General features: G+C 44.8%; 1 protein-coding gene across 1 annotated transcript in view; it reads left to right on the top strand.

The window, feature by feature from the left end:
- The first annotated feature begins 750 nt into the window (after positions 1-750).
- The window catches only part of LOC135401708 (Y+L amino acid transporter 2-like), a 69,009-nt gene continuing 45,781 nt past the window's right edge, over positions 751-23,978 (top strand). Inside the window, exons 1-2 of the mRNA XM_064634243.1 lie at positions 751-1,245; positions 6,802-7,004. Of these exons, the coding sequence (XP_064490313.1) occupies positions 962-1,245; positions 6,802-7,004 (487 nt within the window). The 5' untranslated portion in view covers positions 751-961. The remainder of the gene's footprint in view (positions 1,246-6,801; positions 7,005-23,978) is intronic.

A 23,978-nucleotide genomic window follows, 5' to 3' on the forward strand; every position in this document is an offset into this window, starting at 1 on the left:
TACGACAGCACATTAAACAGCGGATGGTCAAAGTAGATGTGATGCGCGCGCGCTAGGCAGTATCAGTACGGATATCGTTATAAACGGGGTCGGAGAGACAGTACGCGAGAGGGAAAAAGCTTGCCTCCAGGACAGCTCTGATATAGGGTACACCAACGGTACTGAAAACGGGCTACCGTAGGACAAAATTTTGAGCAGCGTCTCTCGTGAAAAGTCTATGCAGCACAACTGCAATTTACACAGAAGTCTTTGAGGCTCTCAGGCTGAAAGGGGCCACAAAGTCACACGCAGGGGCGGAGATTGGGGGAGGGACCGGATATCTTGACATCGAGTGCTTCAATTGATCTTAGGCAGTGCATGTTGTCCTTGGCCGTACCGTAGAATCTACCCCTGGTCGCACAGCGTCACGTTCTGAGAATTTAACAGATTTCCCCATTGCTGTCTTCATCATGCACGAATAGACGCGGGTTCACGGGAAAAAAGAGAACTTCAATATCACTCCCGTTCTTCGTTAGAACATCGACAGCACAGCCCAAATACTGGAAAGGAAAAGTTTGCACGGGATTGCGTCAGAGGAGAAGATGAATAGACCTCATCTTCCCGTATCAGGTCACCGTCCGCACGCATCGCAGAAACTGGAGAGTACAAAAAAACTATGGTCTTTCGCGTGTCGCCATCTGTCCACCGTAGCGGTGGATGCCATTACTATCCCACCAGCCACTGTGCCGGCAAAAGACGCGCTTGGATCTGACGCAACGCCGCGACGGGTTTGCATGAGGCGCATTTTTGCTCCCTGTTCGAACCTCTCCCCGTTTTCCGGTCTGGCAACCCTGCGCGCGGCTTCACCCAAACCGGCAAAAGCAGCAGAACGCTGGCGTACGGCAGTTCTCGCGCTTCGCCGCAGTAGAAGCGGTCGAAACATAGCAGACGGTCGCACCTCCCGTGGCGGAGTACGAGCGCCATGGCTTCCCCCGACGCCGGCAAGACAGTGGAGTACAGCGAAGTACCTCAAAATGAGCCCGAGAAGAAAGAAGATGTCATCTGTCTCAAACCAAAGATGTCTCTCCTCAACGGAATAACTGTTATCGTCGGAAGTATCATCGGATCGGGGATCTTTGTCTCTCCGCGAGGCGTACTCCTGAACACTGGTAGTGTCGGAGCTTCCCTGGTCGTCTGGGTGGTTTGCGGCGTCTTTTCCATGATTGGAGCCTACTGTTACGCTGAACTCGGCTGCATGATTACAAAGTGAGTATGAAAAGGTTTTGCTGCGCACATGGGTCGCATATCTGGGCTTTTATGCGGGCTATATATCTGGTTTACCCATATTATGTAACCGCGTATCATATAAGAGCGCGCGTGCTGAGATGATGCCGTCTGTGTGCCAATGTCCGGAAAACTGCTGTCGTGTGACAACGACAGCGGCTTTTCTTTTTTTTTATTTATTATTATTTAAAGTTTCGCTTCCCATGCATCTTTGCCTAGCACAAAAATATAACGTGCGCAACATTTTCGCGAATATCTCACGCCCACCAGATCCGTCATTTTTTTTTTTAAAAGGTTGTTTGGGATTCATGAACATATGATAGCTTGGATGGAAGTTTCGGTAGTTACCAATGAACGATCAGTAACCCCGGAAAGAAGAAAGAAAGACAGTACCTGATAAAACTAAAATATCCCGATAAGAAAGACTACAAAGCGTTAAAATTCATTCCACGCTTCCGCATCGCATACCTGCCACGAAAGATCCTTGCATAGACCACCACGTGGCGCACGGCACACTTGATATCAGTCTGAAGTCTGCAACGGTTTCACTCCTGTAGGTCGTAAAATAGCTATCTGTCATTCTTCCCGACCTGTTTTTCATAATCCGTCTCGTAGAAGCTACGTCTTTACGACACGAGACCCGTCATGAACAATGTTGGGAATCCCGGACATTTTTTCCAGTTTCGGGATTTTTTTCAGGATTGAGGCAAAACCGAGACAGCTCGTATACGCAGCCTTTGGGTGGTATCGCTGACCGGTTTCTTGTGTGCATTATCTGTGTGTCCCCCCTTTTGTTTCGATGTGTGAAATATGATTTTCTCAATATGCTTTTTATTACTTTACACTTTTCAATATTTTTTTAAATATGCTTTTCATAGAAAAATTGACGAGGTCTTTTAAGTTGTCCTCAAATATTATTGTCGCACCCTGCGGCCTTTTGTTCATCTCCTTTTCGCGCTTTTGTTAATAAAGCATTATTATTATTATTATTATTATTATTATTATTATTATTATTAAATATAGTTTTATTCGAAGTCCTCACGCATATATCGCCCATCGGTTTATTTCATCGAAGCACCAATGACGAAAGCAAGCTTCGACTTACAAAACTGAATCACTGAAATATCAAAACCTCTCGAGCAAGAATAACATAAATTACGGAAGCCAGAGTGAACAATTAAGACGCCCATAAGCAATGATTTGAAGGACGGCAGGACTCGAATGAAATCCACACCTCTGATTGCTGATCGGATGTGCTACCATTGAACTACGCCGATATCGCGCGCTCGTCAGCGTACTGGGGGCCTGGATCAAGAAGACTTTCACTTTCACTCTGGTGTGGGTTGAATTCCCCCGAGTGAGCAGATGTTTGTAGGGTAGTAGCCTTCGGTGGCAGGTCCTGAGTGTTCTCAGGTATTTTGTCACACCTCCTGCACTTGGTCCTTCTTCGGAACGTAACATGAAAAACCATACGCTGGTCGAATTCTCTGGCGATTCGACCGTCGAATGAGCGACCGTCGATGTCGAATCTTGGATTCTGCTCATCGTAGAACTAAACCGACCACCATGAACTGAAGGAAATATGCGTACGCTCTTACGGTGCTTATTGAGAGGCAGCTAAGGCCAAATAATTGTAGATCATTCAAATCAGTGCTAAAATTACGCAGGAAGTTAATTATTCCACAGTTCCGCGGCAAGACAGCGGCAGCAGTAGATTTGCATTGTTCAGGTCCCGAAATCCCGCATTCCAACACTAGTCATAACTCATAAATAGCAGACGATGCTTGGCTAGCAGACGATGCTTGGCTAGCAGACGATGCTTGGCTAGCAGACGATGCTTGGCTAGCAGATGGCAGACGAGCGTTCCAGTCCACGTGTTTCTGCTTTCACGGATCATTGACGTTGACCTTTCGTAACCTCCGTCTTGACATATCATGACTTTCGGAGGGCCGATATGCCACGAAGAAAAGCTTCTTAAGAGTTTGGCTAGCAGCATCACGTCCATTGGACGTTTACACAGTTGTCTTGACACCATGCCATAAGAAGTAAAGCATCTTTTGCCCCTCCAGCACACGGTGCTCTAACACTTGCATCACGAGGCAAAGGCTACAAAAGATCCGTGAAGCTGAAAACTTGTCAAACATGGCAGAAATCATTTCTTAGATTTGAAGAAGTAAAGATTGGAATATTCCGAACATCCTAGATTTCCTCAACAGGATGGACCAGCAGTTTCGTAAACTTGTGTGTTCTGCATCTCCCGGAAAGCTGGTTTGGCCACCAATACAGAGATGATGTGGCGAAGCCGCTATACAGAGTCGATACAGTAAAGAGGTGTGCCATTGATCGTCTGTTTCGAAGCAAATTAATTGACTTGCGTTATAATACATTAGAATTTATCTGTGATAGATTCAGGGAAGTACGTTATTGCACGGAGACGTTGTAAAAACCTTGAGGGTGCTGGGAAACTTCTGTTGAAACTTTTGCGACAGTACTTCTGCTAGGGTTATTTTCATTTCCTTATGTTCAACTACTACTTGGAACTCCTTCTGGAGTCTAGAAAATACAATCTGGAAAAATTCTCAAACATCACAGGTGTGAATCTGAACTCTTGGCATGAACTCGCCAACGCTCCTACATCGGTACTACATCGTTTGGGTGGGCAGTTCCAATCGTCGCCGAAAAACATAAAATTTAATCGAGTCAAGCCTACAATTTGGCTTAATACCAAATTTATTAATATTATGATCCTTTATGTCGATCCCTGTTCATATTAATCATCAGGTGCAAGGTTTTGAATCGAATTCACTTCTCCAACGCGTTCCCACATGTGCAAAGATAGTTGACAGCAATACTCCAAACTTTAAATTCAAAAAAAAAAAAAGGAATTAAAAAAAAAGCCCAGTGCAAGCTCCCCGGCAAGCCACGGCACTGTCAAATTGCTAAAGCAATCTTTAACCCCTTTTTGAGCAATACCCCGATTGCACTTATTAAACACGAAACGAATTGACTTTAGCCACAATTTTAGAAACATTCCTAGCACTAAATACGGCTTTAGGCTGGTTTAAATTGAACGGTCATCATGACAGGTACGGTACGTGCAAAATTGTTGACCTTTGCACTATTATTAGTAGTTTGTCGATAGAAGTTATTTTAAATGATGATAATAATAACGATGATAAGTAATAATAATAACTGTACGTAGGTTGACTCCGACAGTGCTGGATAGAAAGACAAAAAAAAGAAAATGAAACAACATGATTTTAAATGTAATGGTAATGCAATGGTTCCTGCAGGTTTATACCTTGTTACAACTGCAATTAAGTGCTGCAGGAAACACGCGGTTTAGAAACTAATTTCTAGGAAAGTTTAATCTAGTGCACAGCACGTGTGTATAGCACTATATAAACTAGCATTTTACACATGTGCTACTTCATGGGCTTCCGCGCTTAACACGTATATAGACGGAACTTTTACGACGCGCACGTGGGATATTTGTGGACGTAGAATTTCTCTTACGCAGCTGCGAGAGCAGCTGCGAAAATGTGAATGGGGCCATAAAGTGTTAAGGGGGTTGGGACACCTCGATAGATGTCGTTGACTGCACCACACACGCATCTTGTCTGTACGCCGCAGTATTCAGGAAAAAATAAAATAAAATAAATCTGCCTGTTGTAGTTGATGCGATAAAGCCTATAGCAAACTATGGTAAGCCAACTTCGGCATCGAGCTGTGATATAAGAGGAGGAAGCGAGACCTCTCCCGCGCTGCCTCACTGGAGGAAGACCCGGATGAGTTTCTCTTGTTAATGCTTTGATGTTGGTCCTGATATCTTGCCTAGACAATTGAGTCTCGCGCTATTACTATAGGGCGTTAAATGGCATAGCAGAAAGAGCAAACATTTATTTATTGGATAACATTTAGCACAGTACCTGCAGCCTCTTCTGACGATTTTAATGCTTGTATCACGCCCCTGAAGATAGTAACGTTTTCTTTCTTTCTTTCTTTCTTTTTTTTGATCAAAAGCTACCGGTGTTGCGTCTATCCGAGGTCTTTCTTCTTCTTCTTTTTTAAAATGTATTTTTGTTATAGCGTGTTAGTACTGCAAAGCAGGTTCCGGGAAAACCTGAGGCAGCGTGCACAGCTGGGATTCGAAGCCGCCACCACTTCTCAGTCTTCAGCATGTCTACTAACGAGCGAATATTGTACCCTCGGCCACAGGCCTTCAATTTACGTGCGAGGAACTCAGCTTATGGTCGAACCATTGGAGGTTCCATTTGTACTACCTTCGTTTTGTAGTAATTTTAGAAAATAATCTGCGGTTCCATGCCTTAGAAGAGAAGGTAATGACCAGACGGAAAAGTCGGAACCCGACTGTGGTGCTAAAAGTAATCATTACGAATTCACGCACATTTATCATAGACGGTGAAGGATTTGCTCCGAGTCTTTGAAGGGGCGCGAAGGAAGATTAATGGTAAAGTTGGACGCAACGACCCTAATAACCTAACCAGGAGCTAAATAATATAAAATAGAAAATAAAAACGCAAGCATCGTTAATACCCGACTGCACCTTAGCTTTCTTTGTGTCTTGCTTTGGTACGCGGGCCACTTTGTCCGACCCTTCCACAGAGCTTTGTGGTCTGCCGTCCACGCGGTGCCATAGGAGGGGTTAAAAGGGGGGCATGAAAGGGGAGCGCGTGGGTTTCAGAATAGCACCACAGCAGATGCCTTCATGCAGACCACGGTCTCAGGGCACCAAAAACGGGACGCAAATTCTCCGTTTACAAATGGGGCTGACATCGCAACGATGGTTCAGTGCACCACAAATAGCAGACGACACTATCGACCCTGTCGTCTGCTATGGAATATATTGTGACTGCGCCGCAGGATATTCACAAGAGTTAGCAATGCACTTCCATAGGTAGTAGTTCTGCTTGATGACAATCCTTCCGTTTTTTTTCTTTTTTTGTTTTTTTTATGACAATACACATGTCTTCTCTCACTCCTTCGCACATATATAGACATATAAATCCGCCAATCGCCGCAGACGATTCTGAAGCGCAGGCTTTTTGCGGCTGCCAGTGGCTGCCCATGCGGTTGATGCCGGCTTGTTTCTATAGCTACGGCCGCTGAAAGCAACGTCGTGATTGGCGGATTCTTAATTGTTACGTCACGTCGCTCAAGCGATAGGTGGTGTTGACAATACGCACGCTGGTCCTTACCAGAGCTGGCCTTACGTGACAGCAGCGAGCTCTGACGTCAAAAGTGCCTTACCAGCTTCCATTATCCGATGAATAGAGAGTTTAGTACATCGTTCGCCATCGCCTTTGCGTACGATGTTCTAAAACTCTCTAAAATATAATTCTCTTGCCTAAACTTTCCAACACCCAACGCGCATTAACAGTTCGTGTGTTAAAAGACTTGCGTCCGCAAGCAGGTATGGGCACATATGCGGGTTACTCCGTCACAGAGATGATGCATGGCGGGAAATCTGCAAAGGATGTCCGACTAAAGGTACTTTTTTTGACATCTCTCTTGTAGGACCGGCGCGGATTATGCGTACATCATGGAAGCCTTTGGTCCCTTCGTGGCGTTCATCCGTCTCTGGGTTGAGTGCATGATTGTACGTCCCTGTTCTCAAGCCATCGTTGCCCTCACCTTCTCATTCTACGTGCTCCGACCCTTATTCCCGGACTGCGACCCTCCGGATCCTGCGGTCAGAGCTCTAGCTTTCGTCTGCATAGGTAAGTGTAGCGCTTTGACTGTTCCGCGAAGCTCGGTGTTGGCTTCAACAGAAAGCGTCACTCAAAAAATTCTCAGTGTTACACTCAAAGGGGGAAAAGATATTTTAAAAAATGAGTGAACTGATAACGAATTTATTGCTTCTATAGTCGCCTAGATTGCAATTACTCCAAATTTTTTTTTGTTTCCTGGCCCTGAAATTTACTCCTCATCGCAGGAAGTAGTCCCAAAAAATTCGCATGTCGCATTTAATCCCGAAAAGTACTAATATTTGTTGTGGTAGTGCATCTACTAGTCCCCAAAAGGGGCTAGAATGGTACTCCACTTTGCCTAGAATGTATATAGTTTGTGGACTTTGTGCATGTACGCTTCTACACTTATTGAAAATGTTGAAAGAACTTTTCTCTCTGTGTCCATATGATTCTAATATTGAGTTCGATTATGGAGGATGCAAAGATCACAATGCACACCCATGAATGACTACCGGTGGAACCTGTGTCTGTCCAATATTTGTTACGCTGACACGAATAATCACAGGGCATCCGGTACATCAATCACTGAACGATTGAAGGCTATCAGAATCGAAATTAGACGTGTCTACTCGCAACAATGACATGAAATGGCTCGGAGACCGGTATAAAGGGGTTCAGGTTCACCTCAATGGCCAATATATTTATAAAAAGGCACATGGTAACATAGGTATTATACGCTGTAATTAGTTCTTTTCTATCGCATCTCATGTTTACCTGCTTACTGTTCCGCCATTTCTGATACTGATGTCTTATTTAGCGGGCATATGCAGTAAACGCCCCCTTCTGATTGGTCCTTTTTTTAGACCACATGTTATGACGACACAGCAACCACGTTATTGACGTCAACACCTTAATGATGCCATCGAACATTTGATATCATACAACAGGTAGTATTACACTACCTATTGCTACGTACACCATCATCATTCATCATCATGAATTTATTTGTTGTTGTCGTTGCTACCTACGCTACCTATCGATTGAGGGGGGGGGGGATATATTTATTAGAAAAAAGGAGGAAACGGCATGTCGGCTCACCATATATTCCGCAAAAAAAAAAAAAAAAAAAAGAATTGGGAAATAAAGGATAAACTAACAGAAGGTGAAAAGAGGATGAGATAGATTAAAGACAAATAAGGTAATTAAAAAAAATAAAAAGATGAGGGTAATGTGTATGAGGGTGAGAGTTGAGGACGGGTCACTGGTGACGAATGAGATGACAAGACTTGAGTTCACAGGCTGTACATGAGACCTGTGTCGCTGAAGAACGTCAAAACTGCTTTTGGTCACAGACTGCAGCGTGTGGGATGCATTACCCTGGCCGAGCAGAGTGGTCAGAGAAAAGTCTGTGCACCGCAGCTCTTGTAGGCGTCGTCTAAGCGTGAGGTGTCTAATCGAGGGGTGTCGAATGAGTCGAGGAGATGTGAAATATTAGCATCAACAGCTCAAGTAGGATGCTTGGCTACACTGTAAACAAGCAATAAGTAAGATAGAGACAATGTTCCGCATTGCCACTGTAAAAGGTGTCCATTAGGCTCTCTTATCGGCAGCCTTAATTGTTTGTCACTGACCTTTGGCGACGCGACACTTATCCTAGCGATAATCTCAAACGAAGACGCTGCTCAGCGAAGCCGTTGAACTCCTATATTATACTGGGATCCATTTTCTACACTATCCGCCGACGGATTTTCTTTTTCAACTTGCGGGACTGGCTTCTTCAGTTGTAGAGATCTCACAGTGCCATATCATTGTTTCTCCTTTTTTTCTTCTTCTTCTTTTTTTCCCCACAGGCGTTGTTTATAGACGCAGATGATTTGTAATGAAGGAAGCTAAAATATACTGCCTCATCCGGTTGGTGAAGTGCCGTAGTAAGTGATTAGTGGTATTATTATTATTTTGATTACTGATGGCCGATGCTCTGGGCACCAGAGCTCGGTGACGTTGGTTCGAGGGTTTGTATCGCACTAACGGCACCAGCTCGCGTGGCGTAGAGGACTTCCACGTCGAGACTGGGAGGTGACGCGGGTTCGAACCCCGGCACCGGCTGTGCTCTCTGAGGTTTTCCCTGGGTTTTCCGGACGACTTTCCAGACGGATGATGGCATAGTTCCCCCTGAAGTCTGCCCAGGACGCATGCTATCCCCCACTCCTTCCTTCCTGTCCTCTCTCCATCTGTCCACGTCTGTATGGCGTTCATAGCCACGGTTGCGTCGCGGTGCTAACACGGAATTTAAAAAAAAATCTAGGGAAACTAGGGCGCGAAGAAATGGAATTCTTTTTTTCTCCACATGCACTCCGGTATGCAAGCGTGCATGATGCAATGAACCGCATCTATCAAAGTGTCCCTTTAACCTCCAATTGTTCGAATCACGAGCAATTTTTGCCGATAGTCAAGAAAACAGATGAGAAAAGTAGAAATACTAACTGTACAATATTTTGCTGTTGGCGCTGCCTGTCCTGTTTGTGGACTTGGGCTTTCACTTACCTCCAAATTATCTGTATACGCTTCGCTGCTCAACGCCTACTGCATTTGAGATTTGAGGGCCGCGGCCACCCGTTGTGCTACATACGCGTTCCGTGGTAATTCCGTGGCAAGAAAGTGATTGATCGATACCTATATAGGAGTCAGAAAAAGCGTGCCACTTCAAACCAGGAAAGTTCTCCGGTCTTCAAAAATCAAATTTTGAAAAGAAAAAAAAAATAATAAAAAAACTATCAAGTGAGCTGCTGCTAGGCCAGAAGTGTAAGGGGGAGCTGATCTATACTAGTCAAGCAGCTCTCGCTGCTTTTTGGAAACACTCCCCCATGTATATGCTGTACTGCGGCATCGCAGGAAATAAAGTGAAATTAAATTAAATTAAATTAAATTAAATTGAATTCGACATAAGAACTACGCTCGTTCCTATTGGCTTTAAACATTGCGTCTTCTCTTTGGGAATTTGCAAAAAAAAAAAAAAAAAATGTCGTTTTTCGAAAGTCTTCGGCGGACAGTTTGGAGACGTCGAAATGGGAGATGTTCTCACAAAAGACTGCGGCTACAAACGTTCTTCTGGAGGAAGAAAGAGTATATAGGTTGGGCCTCCGCTTGTCGGTAGCAGACATCGAAAGCGGTCGCATCGAGACAGGATGGAGGACAAATTGGATTCGATGAGGAGGCCAATATCTAACCCTTTCTCGCGGCCGTCAGGCATCCGCGGGGGTCATACTCTTTTCTTCCATTGACTCGCCGCAAAGCAGACCGTGCATTATCTAGTCCGTATAACAATCTTGGCACCATCATTCATATGACAATGAACAAATGGCTAGGAAGCAAGCGAGCTGGTGAAGATGATGCATAATGTAAAAACCCCGAGACTAGGGAACACGAAGGGACAGACACAACACGAAGTCTCAACTGAGAGAGACTCAGACTCAATTGAGACTTCGTGTTTGTGTCTGTCCCTTCGTGTTCCCTAGTCTCGGGGTTTTTACATTATGCACCATTCATATACTATATGTGTATGTATACCACCAGGAACGCGCATATATTTCTTCACGCATTGCATGTGTATGTGTCTACATCATATATATACTTTGTACCGTAAAAGAGAGAGAGAGAGAGAGAGACCTTGGTAGGGTAGCCACCTAGCCGTGTTTGGATGCTCCTGCCGGCTGCTTGTTGAAAGCGGTTGAACCGCGGTTGTTGAACCGGCAGCCTTTTGCCGGTATTTTACCGCACAAGAGCGTTTCATTGAAAAGCTTCGCAAAGTCCATGAGCTCCTCGAATGAATTTCAATAGTACAACGGAAGAGACTTCCTGTTTTTGTTTGTTTGTTCGTTTGATTGATTGATTGATTGATTTTAAAAGAAAAAAATGGAGATGGTAGTCTCGAGCCACTCGGGACTGGCTACTCCAGGACGCGTTATTAATAAAAGAAAGGGAAACTACACTAACCTCGACGCTTTGAAACGCTTTGAAAGAATAAATGAGGACATCATCACCTAGCTTGGCACCAAAAGCGAAGTCTCAAGGCACTAAAAACAAAGAGCGTCACAATGTGTCAAAGAGGTCCGTCGAGACGAGAAATTGTGTGATACAACACATGCACAAAAAACGAACAAACACGCCCTTGTGTTTGTTCGTTTTTTGTGAATGTGTTGTATCAGTTGTTGAGCGCTTTCTGTCCGCTACGCTCGTCTTTCGCTCTCTCCCGTTTCCCTCGCCCAGTCTCCCTTCTCCTCCTCTCCCTTTTGATCGCTCAGCCGATTCATATTTTTCGTGACGAAAGGTGGAAACCTTGGGCACACACACAAAACACCCATTCGCTGGTTGCAGTGCTCTAAGCTCATGCGAGAGACATGGGAGGTGGTGAGTTCGAGTCCTCTTCCACCGGCTGCGCATTCTGAGGTTTTTCTCTAGGTTTTCCTACGGACTTTCCAGACGGATGCGAGCGCAGGTCCCTTTGAAGTTTTCCCTGGACGCATACCGACCACTCTCCACGCGTCCGTGCCTGTCCACCATTCATAGCCACAGTTGGCGTCGCGGTGCTAGCATGTAACAAACACTTTTCTGTCGTATCGGGGTCAAGGGACCTGGTCCTATTTTATTTATTCGGTTCTATTATTCTTATTAAAATTGAACTAAAGTGAATTATTATTAAAATTGAAATGAATTATTATTATCATCATCTCACCTGGGTCGTTCTTTCCGTTTGGTAACCTCCAGTGGCAAACGCTCTAACCATATTCCTTCCAACAAGATTCGAATATACATGTTATGCATGCGCAAATATTCGAATCTTTCGAATACCAAAGCGAATAGCTCTATATTCCATTCGATTTCTAAATCGAATACGGTTATATTCGAATAGACGATTTCAGGAAATCCCAGTGCGCCACGCGCACGCGTTGCATCCTGGGAGATTACTGTCATTAGGAAGGGAGAACGGTTCTTCGCGTTTTGCTTACGCTGACCTTCTTGGGCAATCGGGTGAGGGAGGAGAAACCGAAACAGTTTGGAGACCACCTCCTTTCTGATAAGCAAGTTCCCATAGTTCGAAACGACGCTAAGCTCTCTCTGATTTTCTGAAGTTGTCTATTTGGAATCGATGCGATGTTTTTTTTTTTTTTTTTTTTTTCAAATCGAATATATGCGAATAGTTTCGAAGCTGCACACGTAAGGTCGAAAACGACAAAATAGAGGGCATAGAACAAAGTGAGCACTACATCTTCTGGTTGATCCGTACGAATATATCGTGTACACATGCTATATACGCATGTTTCTAATCGTACAGCTTGGGACAAAAGTTTACGGAACACCGGGGTGTCGCATTTCTCCAATGGAGTGACAATCTATCAGCAAACAGAAGTGGACACACATACTGAAAGATGGATAGAATAGCCGGTCACCCGTTCCTTATTCGATCTCTTCCCGATAGCTAGCAGATGGCCGCTCCGATGAAGAGATACGCAGGTGACGTGTTCCGTAAACTTTTGTCCCAAGCTGTACGTGTACGTGTTGCATATGTATCCGGCGGTCCCGTTATAAAACTATATACGGATCGTGCGAGAACGTGTAGAGCGTGTTGGTTGGGACTGAACATGATCGAGAACACACAGGGACAAGGACGACACACAGGAGGTGTTCAACTAGAATACGGAATCGTATTCGATTCGGTTTTAAAATCATTATTGGCACATGCCTATATACTACATGCTCTTGTTTATATACTACATGTACTACATGTTCTCATGCATTGCGTAGTTCCAACATCTACATATTCAACATTGGGAAGGCGTATGTGTGCACGAGGCATTCATGAATGACAGCAGCTATTATCATTCGTCCTTCGACGTTGTTCGCCCGTCTAATAACATAATTGCGGGACCCCACGGTCGGTCGTTACGGGGTCCATGTGTGGGTAGACTAGAAAGTTACTCTCTCAGTTTAAGAAGGTCGGTTATTCTTTACAGGCAAATGTGTTGTATGTGCAACGACTGCTGTATTCAGAAAGATAAACAGAGATCACAAAGTTGGTCATGGCGGTACTAGAGATGAGCGAAGATAATATTGACAGATAGTATCCACACACGCGGTACCCCCGCGTTTGGAAGATCCGCAACTGCGGTACTTCCAAACGGGGGTACCGTGCTTGAAATAGGTGAGGCCGACAACATTTCCTTGAGGGCTGGAACCAGACTTGTACGTATTTGGAGTATTGTATTTAAAATACTGTATTTTAAATACAATTTGCGGTATTTTGGTACTCTACTCAATACTTTTTGCTTTGTGTATTTGTACTCTATTTAAAATACATTGTATGGTATTTTCTACTCAATACTCTAATTACATATTTTGGATCTCCCTCTCAAACTTTCTGTGTCTCGTCTTTCCATTATCTTGCTTGTTCAGTGGAAATTTCCTGAGTCCCTCGGACTTGACCCGGACATTGGCCCTTCTTGGAAGTCTCCATTTAGAGATCCTGCCCCGTGTGTCCTAATCCTTGGCCAGTGAGGGTTCTATTATGTGTGCCCTGACGCGGTGACGCAAAATTCTGACCTCGCAGAGCAGTGACCTGCTAGAAGTTTGCTTTGTTCTGGGTCACATATACGTACTCTGTGGAGTTATGTGGTATCTCTTTGTCATCTTTTTGGGACTTGGGTTTAGATTACTCCTATCACACAGCGGTGGCTTGCGTAGTGCGCGGAGTTTTGATGATTCATGTCACCTAGCGGCGACTCGCCGCATTGACCGGTGACTTTTTGCGTTCAAGGATAAATAGTATCTTAATTGTATTTCAAATACTTTTTGAAGTATTTTGTACTCTATCTTAATTACTTTAATTTTCATGTATTTGTACTCTATCTTAATTACATTCTAACGTTAGTATTTATTATCTTATCTTAAATACATTTTTGAGTATCTTATACATGTCTGAGTGCAACGCATGCTGTATTCAGAAAGATAAAAAGAGATCACAAAGTTGGTCATGGTGGTATAGCTATGTAGAGATGAGCGCGGATAGTATTGACAGATACTGTATCCACACGCACGGTACCCCCGCGTTTGGAAGATCCGCAACTGCGGTACTTCCAAACGGGGGTACCGTGCTTGAAATAGGTGAGGCCGACAACATTTCCTTGAGGGCTGGAACCGAAGGCACGGAAGAACAAAAGACATTTTCTCTGTTTCTTCAAACCAGCTTGACTGCGCTCTATCACTTCTGGGTGATTTCACGCTGAATCAGACAGGGTGGTCCGGCTGGGCGAAGTTGCGTTCGTAACGCAATTAACTTCGTTCGCAACTTAACTTCTTCCATCTCTGAAGAAAAAAAAAATAGATGCGCTTTTTTTGAGTCGTCATGAAGAAAGTTTGTGAGTAATATGAACGATGTTACGAGTGGGAATATATGGGATGCGCGCTGTCGAATTTACGAATTTGCGGTAGACACCCCTCACAAAAAGGCTGTTGGACGCGTTGCCTGAAATCACAATATGATGAGAAGAAAGGGCATTTCGAGACAAACACGATGATGTAGATTAGTTTCGGATATCACAATTGGGAGACGACTAGTGAGGTTCCCAAAATGTACCATATTTTACAAATGAGGCAACTTTGCGATTTTTTATCTCCTCAAAGGTAAACCTTCGAATCTTCAGAACTTAGAATACAATGCTACCCATCCCTGACAATATGTGAAAAAAAAAAAAAAGAAAAAAAAAAGGAAATCAGCTGAATATGTTGAATAGTCATGAAGATACGTGGCGTCAAACTTCGTAGGAAGCGCAATGGTCGAAATGCCCACATATGAGTGATAATTCATTAAACAATAACCACAAATTATTTTCAACTACTTTCAGCGCCAATATGCCTCCTAGGGACAAGGCTTTAATACATGTTTGAAAGAAAAAAAAATGGAGAGGTCGACCGGACCACCCTGCCTGATTCGACGCGTGAAATCACCCTTCTGTCGATCACATTTCCTTGAGTTTGAAGAGGCGAAAATAAGGACGAAACAGAAACAGGCTCAGAGTCAGCAAATGTAAAAGCAGCAGACAGACGTATATAGTTGGCGGTGTCTATAGTTTGACAGCTTGTTGCTTGTAAGCCGAGTAGAACAAGTTATACATGACAGGGAACGGGAAATATTTTTTTTTATTTGCTAGTAAAATTGCGGTAAAACGGCTAGGGGCGACGTCTGGTGGGAAATAATCACAAATTCGTCGAGCAACAGTGATTCATGTTCCCGACTGGCTTGCTGCTCTTGACGGCTACGTAGCCGGCTACGTTTGTTTTCGACCCAGTGTAATGCGCATGCAATGTGGTTTTGCCGCTGTACTTGACGAGCAAGGCGCAGTTGGTGGCGACTTTGACACAGTGTTGCCCGTAGTTTTCATTTTTTTAATTATCTAAAAAACTATATTGGGACGAAAATTGTGACGTAAGAGTTCTGATAGAGTAAGAGTCCAATAAATTAACAGGGGGGAACGGGAGAAACCTTTAACCTCTAACTTTCTTTCTCTTCCGCATCTTCCATTCCCTGTTCTTATCTCCTACGGACGCGCGGCCAGACCAACGCCCAGACCGGCCAGACGGTTCTCCTTACATTGGACAACCTTGCAATGCCACGCGTATCGGAGAGCGGTAATAAGACAGATAAATATGCCAAGGACACGGAACACATCCTTATGGCATTGTACAAAATGAGCGCCTCAAAGGGTTAAATTGAACCCTTTGCCCTCCTCGACCGTTTGGAAAGTAGAAACTGTATGGGAACCGAAGAAAAAGAGACACTAAATACTGAGTTGTGCAATGGAGACAGTGTATAGTTATAGGCTCGTGCACAACACGTGTACGTGTTATCGAGTTCTTCCCCTTCGCTCTCTGTATTTTACTTTTCGTCATCGCGTCTTTCATTGAACGTCTTGTACGTGGGCTTTTCGTAGTGACAGCTGCACACGTAGAATTTGGCATCGAGTCTTCTGCATGTGTGCGGAGATGTGATACATCACGTGTGGTCGACTGGTTCAACTGTATCTCAATTGTTGCGGTGAAAGACCTCATCCCATTGTCATTAATGTTGTTGTTGTTATTATTGTTGTTGTTGTTGTAGAATTTTGTTCCTCGGCTTTCGTTCCGCTAATTTCGAACAGGGGCTGAGCGCCTGTAAAGTGTACTCCACTGCATTACTGCCAAGCTCATAGTGTACACTGCGTTACAGGCACCACATCGGAAGTAGTGACACTGCACAAATAACCAACCTCCAAACGTAATTTAAAATGCGTGTCAAGCTGAATCCTCAAAATCCACACGCTGAAGTGTTACATCTGCTATGTGGATAAACAAGTCGACAGCGGAAGCAAAGGAACCATGAAAGGAAAATATATTATATTTATATCATATTACGTCGTTATCTTCCTTTCGTGTCACTGGGTGCAGACGTCGCTGTCTAGGCTGTACTGCTTGTGTTTCTTTATCAAGTGTGACGCAATTTTCTGGCGATGCTGAGGCCTTATCTAATGCTTCTATCTTCCCATAAGTTTTCGCAAACACGCCCATCGCCTCAAGCTGTTTGACATTCGATAAAATCTTCGTCTGCCTTCAATATAAGTTGAGTCTTCCGGTAATACTTCCGTCGCTACTACATAAGATATTTTATTCCATCAGTTGAAGGACGATAATAATATGGGGAAGAAAAAAAAATGGAGACGCATTTGTGCGTGAAAAGATTATTCCCGTAGCCTCCAACGAAGCATATAGCGAATTATATGAAACGTTAGACAAACGGAAATGACGTAATTGAAGGGGTGTGTCCGAAGTAATTATGAACATTTAAACGATTCGTTCTCAGACAACCTTCACTCCGTGAACAGAAACGCCCCTACCGAGGACAGTGAACTTTCCTTTCATGTTGCGAGGAATTGAACGGTGAATTGTTCGTTGAAAGAAGCGGTTAAAGACTGTGAGGTGGTGGGTTCGAATCCTTCAGTGGCCAGCTGTGCTGTCTCAGGTTTTCCGACAGGCCTCGGAGACGGCACGGTTCTGGAGGCGCTCAATCATCGCTTTATCTTCCTCTTTGTGCACTGTCCTCTCTACACATGGCCTCGTCTCTACGCTGTGCATAGCCAAAGTTGCATCGCGGTGCTAACTCAAATTTAAAAAAAATCGTGTAACCATATATGGGCTACTTTGCTTCGAGCTCATAACACGACCAAAGTCACCCGATTTCTTTGCATACTATATATACTCACGTAGTAACTACTGAAGTTGGTACTTAGCATAACTACTAAGTACTATACCGCACCATTTAGTGATCATATACAGATACAAGTATTCACTGGGGTACAGCTTGGGACAAAAGTTTACGGAACACGGCACTGGCGTATATCTTCATCGGAGCGGGCGAATAAGAAACGGGTGACTGGCTGTGCTTTCCATCTCTCAGTATGTGTGTCCGTTCTTGACTGCTGCTAAGGTGTCGCTCCAATAGAGAAATGCGACAACCCAGTGTTCCGTAAACTTTTGTCCCAAGCTGTACCCCGCGCCACATGAAAGAAAGTCCTGTTGGAACAATGTCGTATATACGTGTTTGTCGAGCAGAGAGCTCCTTCCGAACACGCACGCTGTCTGTCGCGGCGTGTTGGCTGTTGCGCGTTGTTTTGCTAAAGAGCAGGAAACGCATTATCTTATCTAAAACGTCTGGAGTGCCTCGTGCACCCCCACAGCAATTAGCGCGATTTTATCGAGAGCGCGAAGGTTATCGCGGAATGCGCAAGAAACTGTCATGGACGATAAGCGTGGGTGGTGATGGCGAATGTCTTATTGGGGCCTCACTTTTACGGAACGCCATTCCTATTCTGAGAGAACCCAAGAGGTATAGAGGAGAAATACTCGGGTCACTGACTGTCACTTTCATTGTTTGGTGTTTCACCATATTGATTATATTATATAGTTTACACCTGCTCTAAACTCCGTGACTAATAATTTCTTTCGAGGTACGCGCTACCAGGGTGCTGTATATAAAATGGCGTAGTCACCGTTTATTTAAAGATTTCTCAAACCGCAGGAACAGAGACAAAGTCACTGCGTCTTAAATAATCAGACTGGCTGTCGGAGAAATTAGCGCGGTGTTACCCGGAATATCGCGATAAATGTCGATAGAATATTTCATACTTTTTTTTACGCGAATATCGATAATTCATAGATATTTTTAATCAGTATTTAGTCGACAAATCTCGATATCCCATTTCGGAAGTATTCTACGAGACGCTTCGCTACAAAACTAAGACCGCGGGAACACGGGAATTGGGACACAAGGCAACATTGGACCGGTCCACATGATATAGTGTTCCGCGGGGGGCGTTCCGTTACCGTCGGACGTCATCGCGAGCGCTGCCGCAAACCGAGCCCGACGGAAGAAAACTATGTTACAGCGTTGTCATGGGAGAACGTATTTCCACTTTCCTCCTGTCTAGACTAGTTTTGTTGGTGGAGAACCTGCCCCCTGTGCCTGTCACAACTACCTAACTTGCCGCGGAGAAGAAAATGGTTTCTTTTCCGTGTGAGCGACCTGTGACGTATAGTTCAGCCTCGAACCGAAGCTACACAGACGCTGTCGATGTACTTTCGTGCGATGCTCATCGTCACTGCGGAAAATTTTTCAGTTAAGTTGGCAGCCGATTATTTATAACTGGAGTGGGACAGGAGGAGTTAGTATGCGTCCTGGGCCGACTTCAGGGGGAACTGTGCCGACATTCGTCTAGAAAATCTTCGGAAAACACAGGGGAAAACCTGAAACAGCACAGCCGATGGTAGGATTCGAACCCTACGCCTCTCAGTCTTCAGCCAGGTGTCTCCTCACTCCCTCAAGGGAGTAGCATTACTCCCTTACTCCCTGTCGGAGAGTAATATTATTGTCCAGTAGGGAGAAAGGTGTTATGCTACTCCCTTGAGGGAGTGAGGAGACACCCTTTTGAGCGTGATTGTACTCTCCAAAAGGGTGTTATATGTGTGGCAAGGAAAGGAGTTAAAGTACACCCTTTTTTTTTAAGAGTGTGGGATGCAGCTGTAATCTCCTAATCATTCCGCCACCATCACCAGTCTATCCCTTTAAATAATCCGTGGGTTTGCGTCGCGAGCCGATACTGCGTAATCGTGAGTTTATTTTTAGGAAAGTTTTACGCGAATTTATTTTTTTTGCTCGCGCAACACGCGTTTACATAAGATTCTTTTTCTCCTTTGGTAGATATATTTTGGGAGTTGTAAGTTGGCGTGTGCTCGGAAAACCTCCCTCCGCTGGTGCACCGAAAAATGGGAGAGGATACAAAGGCTGTAATATAAGGTAACCGTTTCGAACGTTCAGCTCTGCCTCGGATGAAAAAAAGAAAGAGAAAGGTATCATTTTCATCAGAGGAAGAGCTGGATGCCCGAAACGTTTATCGTTTCTATCTTCTCGGCCGTTTCTTGAGAAGTCAGTAAGCGTTTGACGATGATGATGATGATGGATAGAAGAGAGGGGAAAATGGGGAGGCATTAAGCGTTTCTGTAGTGCTGTAGCATATATGTTTCCTTGTGGTGGCATTTCTTTGAGTTTGAGGAATCTGGGAACGCAACACAAGACACAAGAAGTGGAGAGGAGGACGAGTATCTTCCGCCTTGTGTTGTGTTTCCCTCCACGCGTTTCCTCAAGCTCGACGGGGAGGTTGCGAGTTCGAATCCTTACCACCGGCTGCGCGCTATCTGAGTTTTTCTCTGTGTTTTCCGGCAGAGTTTTCAGACGAATAACGTACTGAAGTCGGCCCAGGATGCATATACTAACCCCCCTCGCTGTCTCCCACTCGTTCCTACACTTTCCTCTCCATCTGTGTGCACGTCTATACGTCGCTCATAGCCACAGTTGCTTCGAGGCGCTAACACGAAAGAAAAAAAAAACAAAAAAAAAACGCACAATCACTTGCCTCTTTGTGCTGCGTTTGCCCCCCCGTGGCTGACTTTGTCGTTGAGCGACAAAGGTCGCATAACACATTTTACTGCCATGACGTAATAAGGTTGTCTCACGACGTGTCGCAAGAAACGGTCTCAGAAAAGATGCTTTCGAAACGCCTCTCCCGCTTATTTGTTTGCGTCGCACGTGGTCTTCCCTGTGCTGTTGCTTCATACGTGTTGGCGCGCGATCACACGATTGCTTCACTCATGTGATCGGTTTCTTCACGCGCACTTGGACAGGGGTGGGGTGATGTTCATTAAGAATAATAAAAAAAAAAGTGAGGTCTGCTTGCGATGCGAGGGACATATATATAAGGGATGTGGTTTCTTTTTCTTTTCTTTTTTACTTCTTTTCCTTCCTGCGCTCACGAAGCGCAGCTTTTATTTGAAATTATTCGAATTCCGTTCGGTTCCGTTTCGACACATTTGCATACCATATCTCAAAGTACGTGCACGATGGTGGCAAGCGTGGCTACCGCTTGATTTTGGAGAGCAAGGCGCTTGCCTTTTGGTTTCGTGCTGAGGAGACCCTATTCTGAAACTGTCTCTCGCGTTGCCTTCGTTCGCGTCCGCGTCGTACGACCCGTTTTATTGGGAACGCTAAAATTGCGCCCCTATATTCTAAAACTCCCCATTATGCCCCGTGGTTATGTATACGCAAAGGCCAATACATCCGACTGCATTCAAATCCGTAGCTCTAACTATTTGCCAACCTACCCAAGCATAACGACTGCATATGCCCCGGTCACGTATTGCTGGAACACGCAACAGGTTCAATGCCTTCGTTCCATTCAACCGCGCGCTGTTCGCATTGAAGACATGCACGCGACGCGCAGGTTCTTTCGAGAAAGCCTGCTGCATCAGTAAACATACAACGAAGTAGAAGATACACAGCCAAGTCTATACGCATCCGTCTCCTCAGGCAGACACGCTCGAGTAAAAGAAAATGAAATCCCTCGTGCATAGACTTGGGAGGTGAGTGGAATGTATTGTGTTACCAGGCGGCTGAGTGAATACAATCGGCAGCTCCACGCTGAACCTTTTTTTAAATTCCGTGTTATTGCGCCTCGAAGCAACGTGTGGCTATGAGCAGCGTATAGACGTGGACACATGGAGAGAGGACAGCAGGGGGATAGGGGGGTTAGTATGCGTCGTGGGCGGACTTCGTTGGGAACTGTGCCAACATTCGTCTGGAAAGTTTCTGCTGAGAAGCTTATAATTTGGCGCACGAAACGTATAGAGTTTTGTAATCACTTCTTCTTAATGGGCCCTCCAAAGGTGAATCGCCGCTTGACGTTAAATTTAGATTCTCTTTTTATGCTCCGATTATTCTTCGTGCCAGAACCCTTTGCTCAGACTTATACTTAGACGCCAAGGAGAGACCCTCCAGGCCACCAACGCAGCCCTGTATATAAAATAAGGCTTCCACTTAGTAGAGGAAACACGTGATGCAACTGTGCTTAGTGCTTTTTTCTTTTTTGTTACACTAATTCTCTGAGCTCGGCTGAGTCATGACAAAGCTGAGCAAAAAGTGCAGGATAAACAATGATTATTGATTATTGATACCTGGAGGATACCTTATTAGCTCACTTTTATTTCCCCTCACACGTCCTGTAGCTGAGCGAAAACATGCGCGGGAGACCAATCAAAATTTAGAATCGCACGTTAGACACTGTTCGGGATACAAACCAGACTTCAAAAACAGGGAAATTTTGTATCAAGCTAAGTGGGCAATCAAGCAAACAGAACTTCACCGCATTCCGGGCAATGGTTGGCGCACAGCGTGCTATGCGACGAAGTCCCCTTTTTAGGGGAGGGAGGGGAACCCGGGAGGTACCCGGGTTCGAATCCCGGTGCCGGCTGTGCTGTCTGGGGTTTTCCCTGGGTTTTCCTCAGACGCTTTCAGACATATGTCGGCACAGTTCCCTTAGAAGTCGGCCCAGGACGCACATTCCCCCAGGGCGTGAGTCGTGACGTTGCCCACATACGTGAGGCCGACAACGGCAAGCCCTATCGCCACCACCACCACCACCACCACCACCACCACCCCTTTTTAGGGTGGCAGTCTAAACTATACGGTACGAATAAAAACATACGCATTATGTAGTAGAGTGAGTCCGACGTGAAAATTGTTGACGAATCCTGTACACAAACGTAGATAATCTTCAGAAATACAAACCATATTTAAACGACTTTTTTTTTAATAATAGAACACGAACGACGAAATAATTGTCCCTTTAACCAACAACTGTAATATTTCACCGCAACGCTACTTTCATATAGCCATTGAATTTCCATCCATTCCGTATATGGAAACCTTTTGCGCCCTTCTTGGCTGTATATCAAGCTGTGAGGAAGGCGAAATTATAAGGGGACAAAAATGCATTAGTAAAGCGCCCGTGGACTATTCAGATAAGATTCGTTCTTTTTCTGGTCCAAATAAACGAGATATAGATAACGATTTCGGATTCTTCTGGAAGAATCTGGAACACTTGTAGTATAGGCCACACATACTTCGCTTCCCGCGCTATAATTGAGCAGTAACCAATTTTGTTACACAAGGAGGAAGAAAAACGACACATTGGAGGTGAGCAACGAGCGATACTTTGTATAGACATAAAAACACTTGCGCTCTCAGAAGATAACTTCACCGCATAGAAGGTTGTCCGCCATCCATTGCCACGAATGATAGAGTTATCGCTGTTGATTGATTTGAAGATAGAGAGGATCAGAAGCGATAACTTTATCATTCGTGGCAATCGATGGCGGACAACGTGCTATGCGGTGAAGTTCTGTTCTGAGTGTGTGCCAGGTAAATTCCGAGGCAAATTAGTTGATAAGCTGCCAGTTTTCGTAACAGTGTTATGACACGCGTTCCTTCATTTGCTGTCACGCGAGTTGTCTTGGGCGTGAGTTGTTAAAAGGGCTCTCTATACCTCTACCCCGCACTCTGGCACTCGTGCCACATAACGCGTGTATCTCCCACGCGCGACATTTTCCTGAATATTCCAGTTGAAGATCCGAAAAGCGTGCCCGTAAGCGCTATAGCGCTCAACGTCATGTCCTTCCGTGCGCTGCCAGCCGTGGGGAATATGCTGGGGAATATCGTGCAGGCACAGCGACACGATATTCCGTAGCAGACAGAGTGTGCACAAGCGTGGAGGACAGGATGACACGTCGGCCAGTCTTTTCAGTATAGCAGACAGCCACAAAACAACGTACAAAGTGTAAATTTACTCTCCAGCTCTGCAAATGGTGCCTAAACGTCACATTAACTTCCCTGTAGTTCGTCTGCGACTAAGAGCTGTGACAATGCATCTAGTCAAACGTCAAAAGAACCAAAATTACTTTTTGTTAACGAAAGGAAAGTTAGGTAGCAAGCGAGCTGGTGGTGACGATCCATGACTTGAAAACCCGAGACGAGGTAGGGACGAAAACAGACATACACAAACACGGTCTCGTTTGTGTGTGTCTGTTTTCGTCCCTACCTCGTCTCGGGTTTTCAAGTCATGGTACTTTTTGTTGTTGTTGTTGTTTGTCGTATAGTGTAGATATGTCGTATAGTGCACAGATAATCTTCTAATTCTCTCCTGTTAGGGAAAGTATTGCCACCGATAAAATCGCTCTATACCCACGGGCCATTAAACCAGCTATCAACTTCCAATGTTGTGCCAAAACGGGTTCCTACGCTGTCTTTCACCTTTCCCGACATCATATCCCCCCAGCATCTGACAATGAACCCCCAATTCTCTTCTATCGTTCCCTTTAATTAAATCCTGGACAGGGGCGCCATCCTTCACTCTCCTTATTTCCCCTTTTTCTTCCCTTATTCCGCCGAATTCCAATCGCTTCCCCATTGCCGTCTCACACATTATTGTGAAGGAGGGCGTGTCATCATGTGGTAAACGCCGCCACCATGGAAGAGCTTGCCTTTGTGTAGGAAGCGCCACCAATCGCGCGGTGTGTAGTTTGTGTATTTTA

Source organism: Ornithodoros turicata, chromosome 7 (assembly GCF_037126465.1).
Source record: "Ornithodoros turicata isolate Travis chromosome 7, ASM3712646v1, whole genome shotgun sequence".
In the NCBI taxonomy this organism is placed as follows: Eukaryota; Metazoa; Arthropoda; class Arachnida; order Ixodida; family Argasidae; genus Ornithodoros; species Ornithodoros turicata.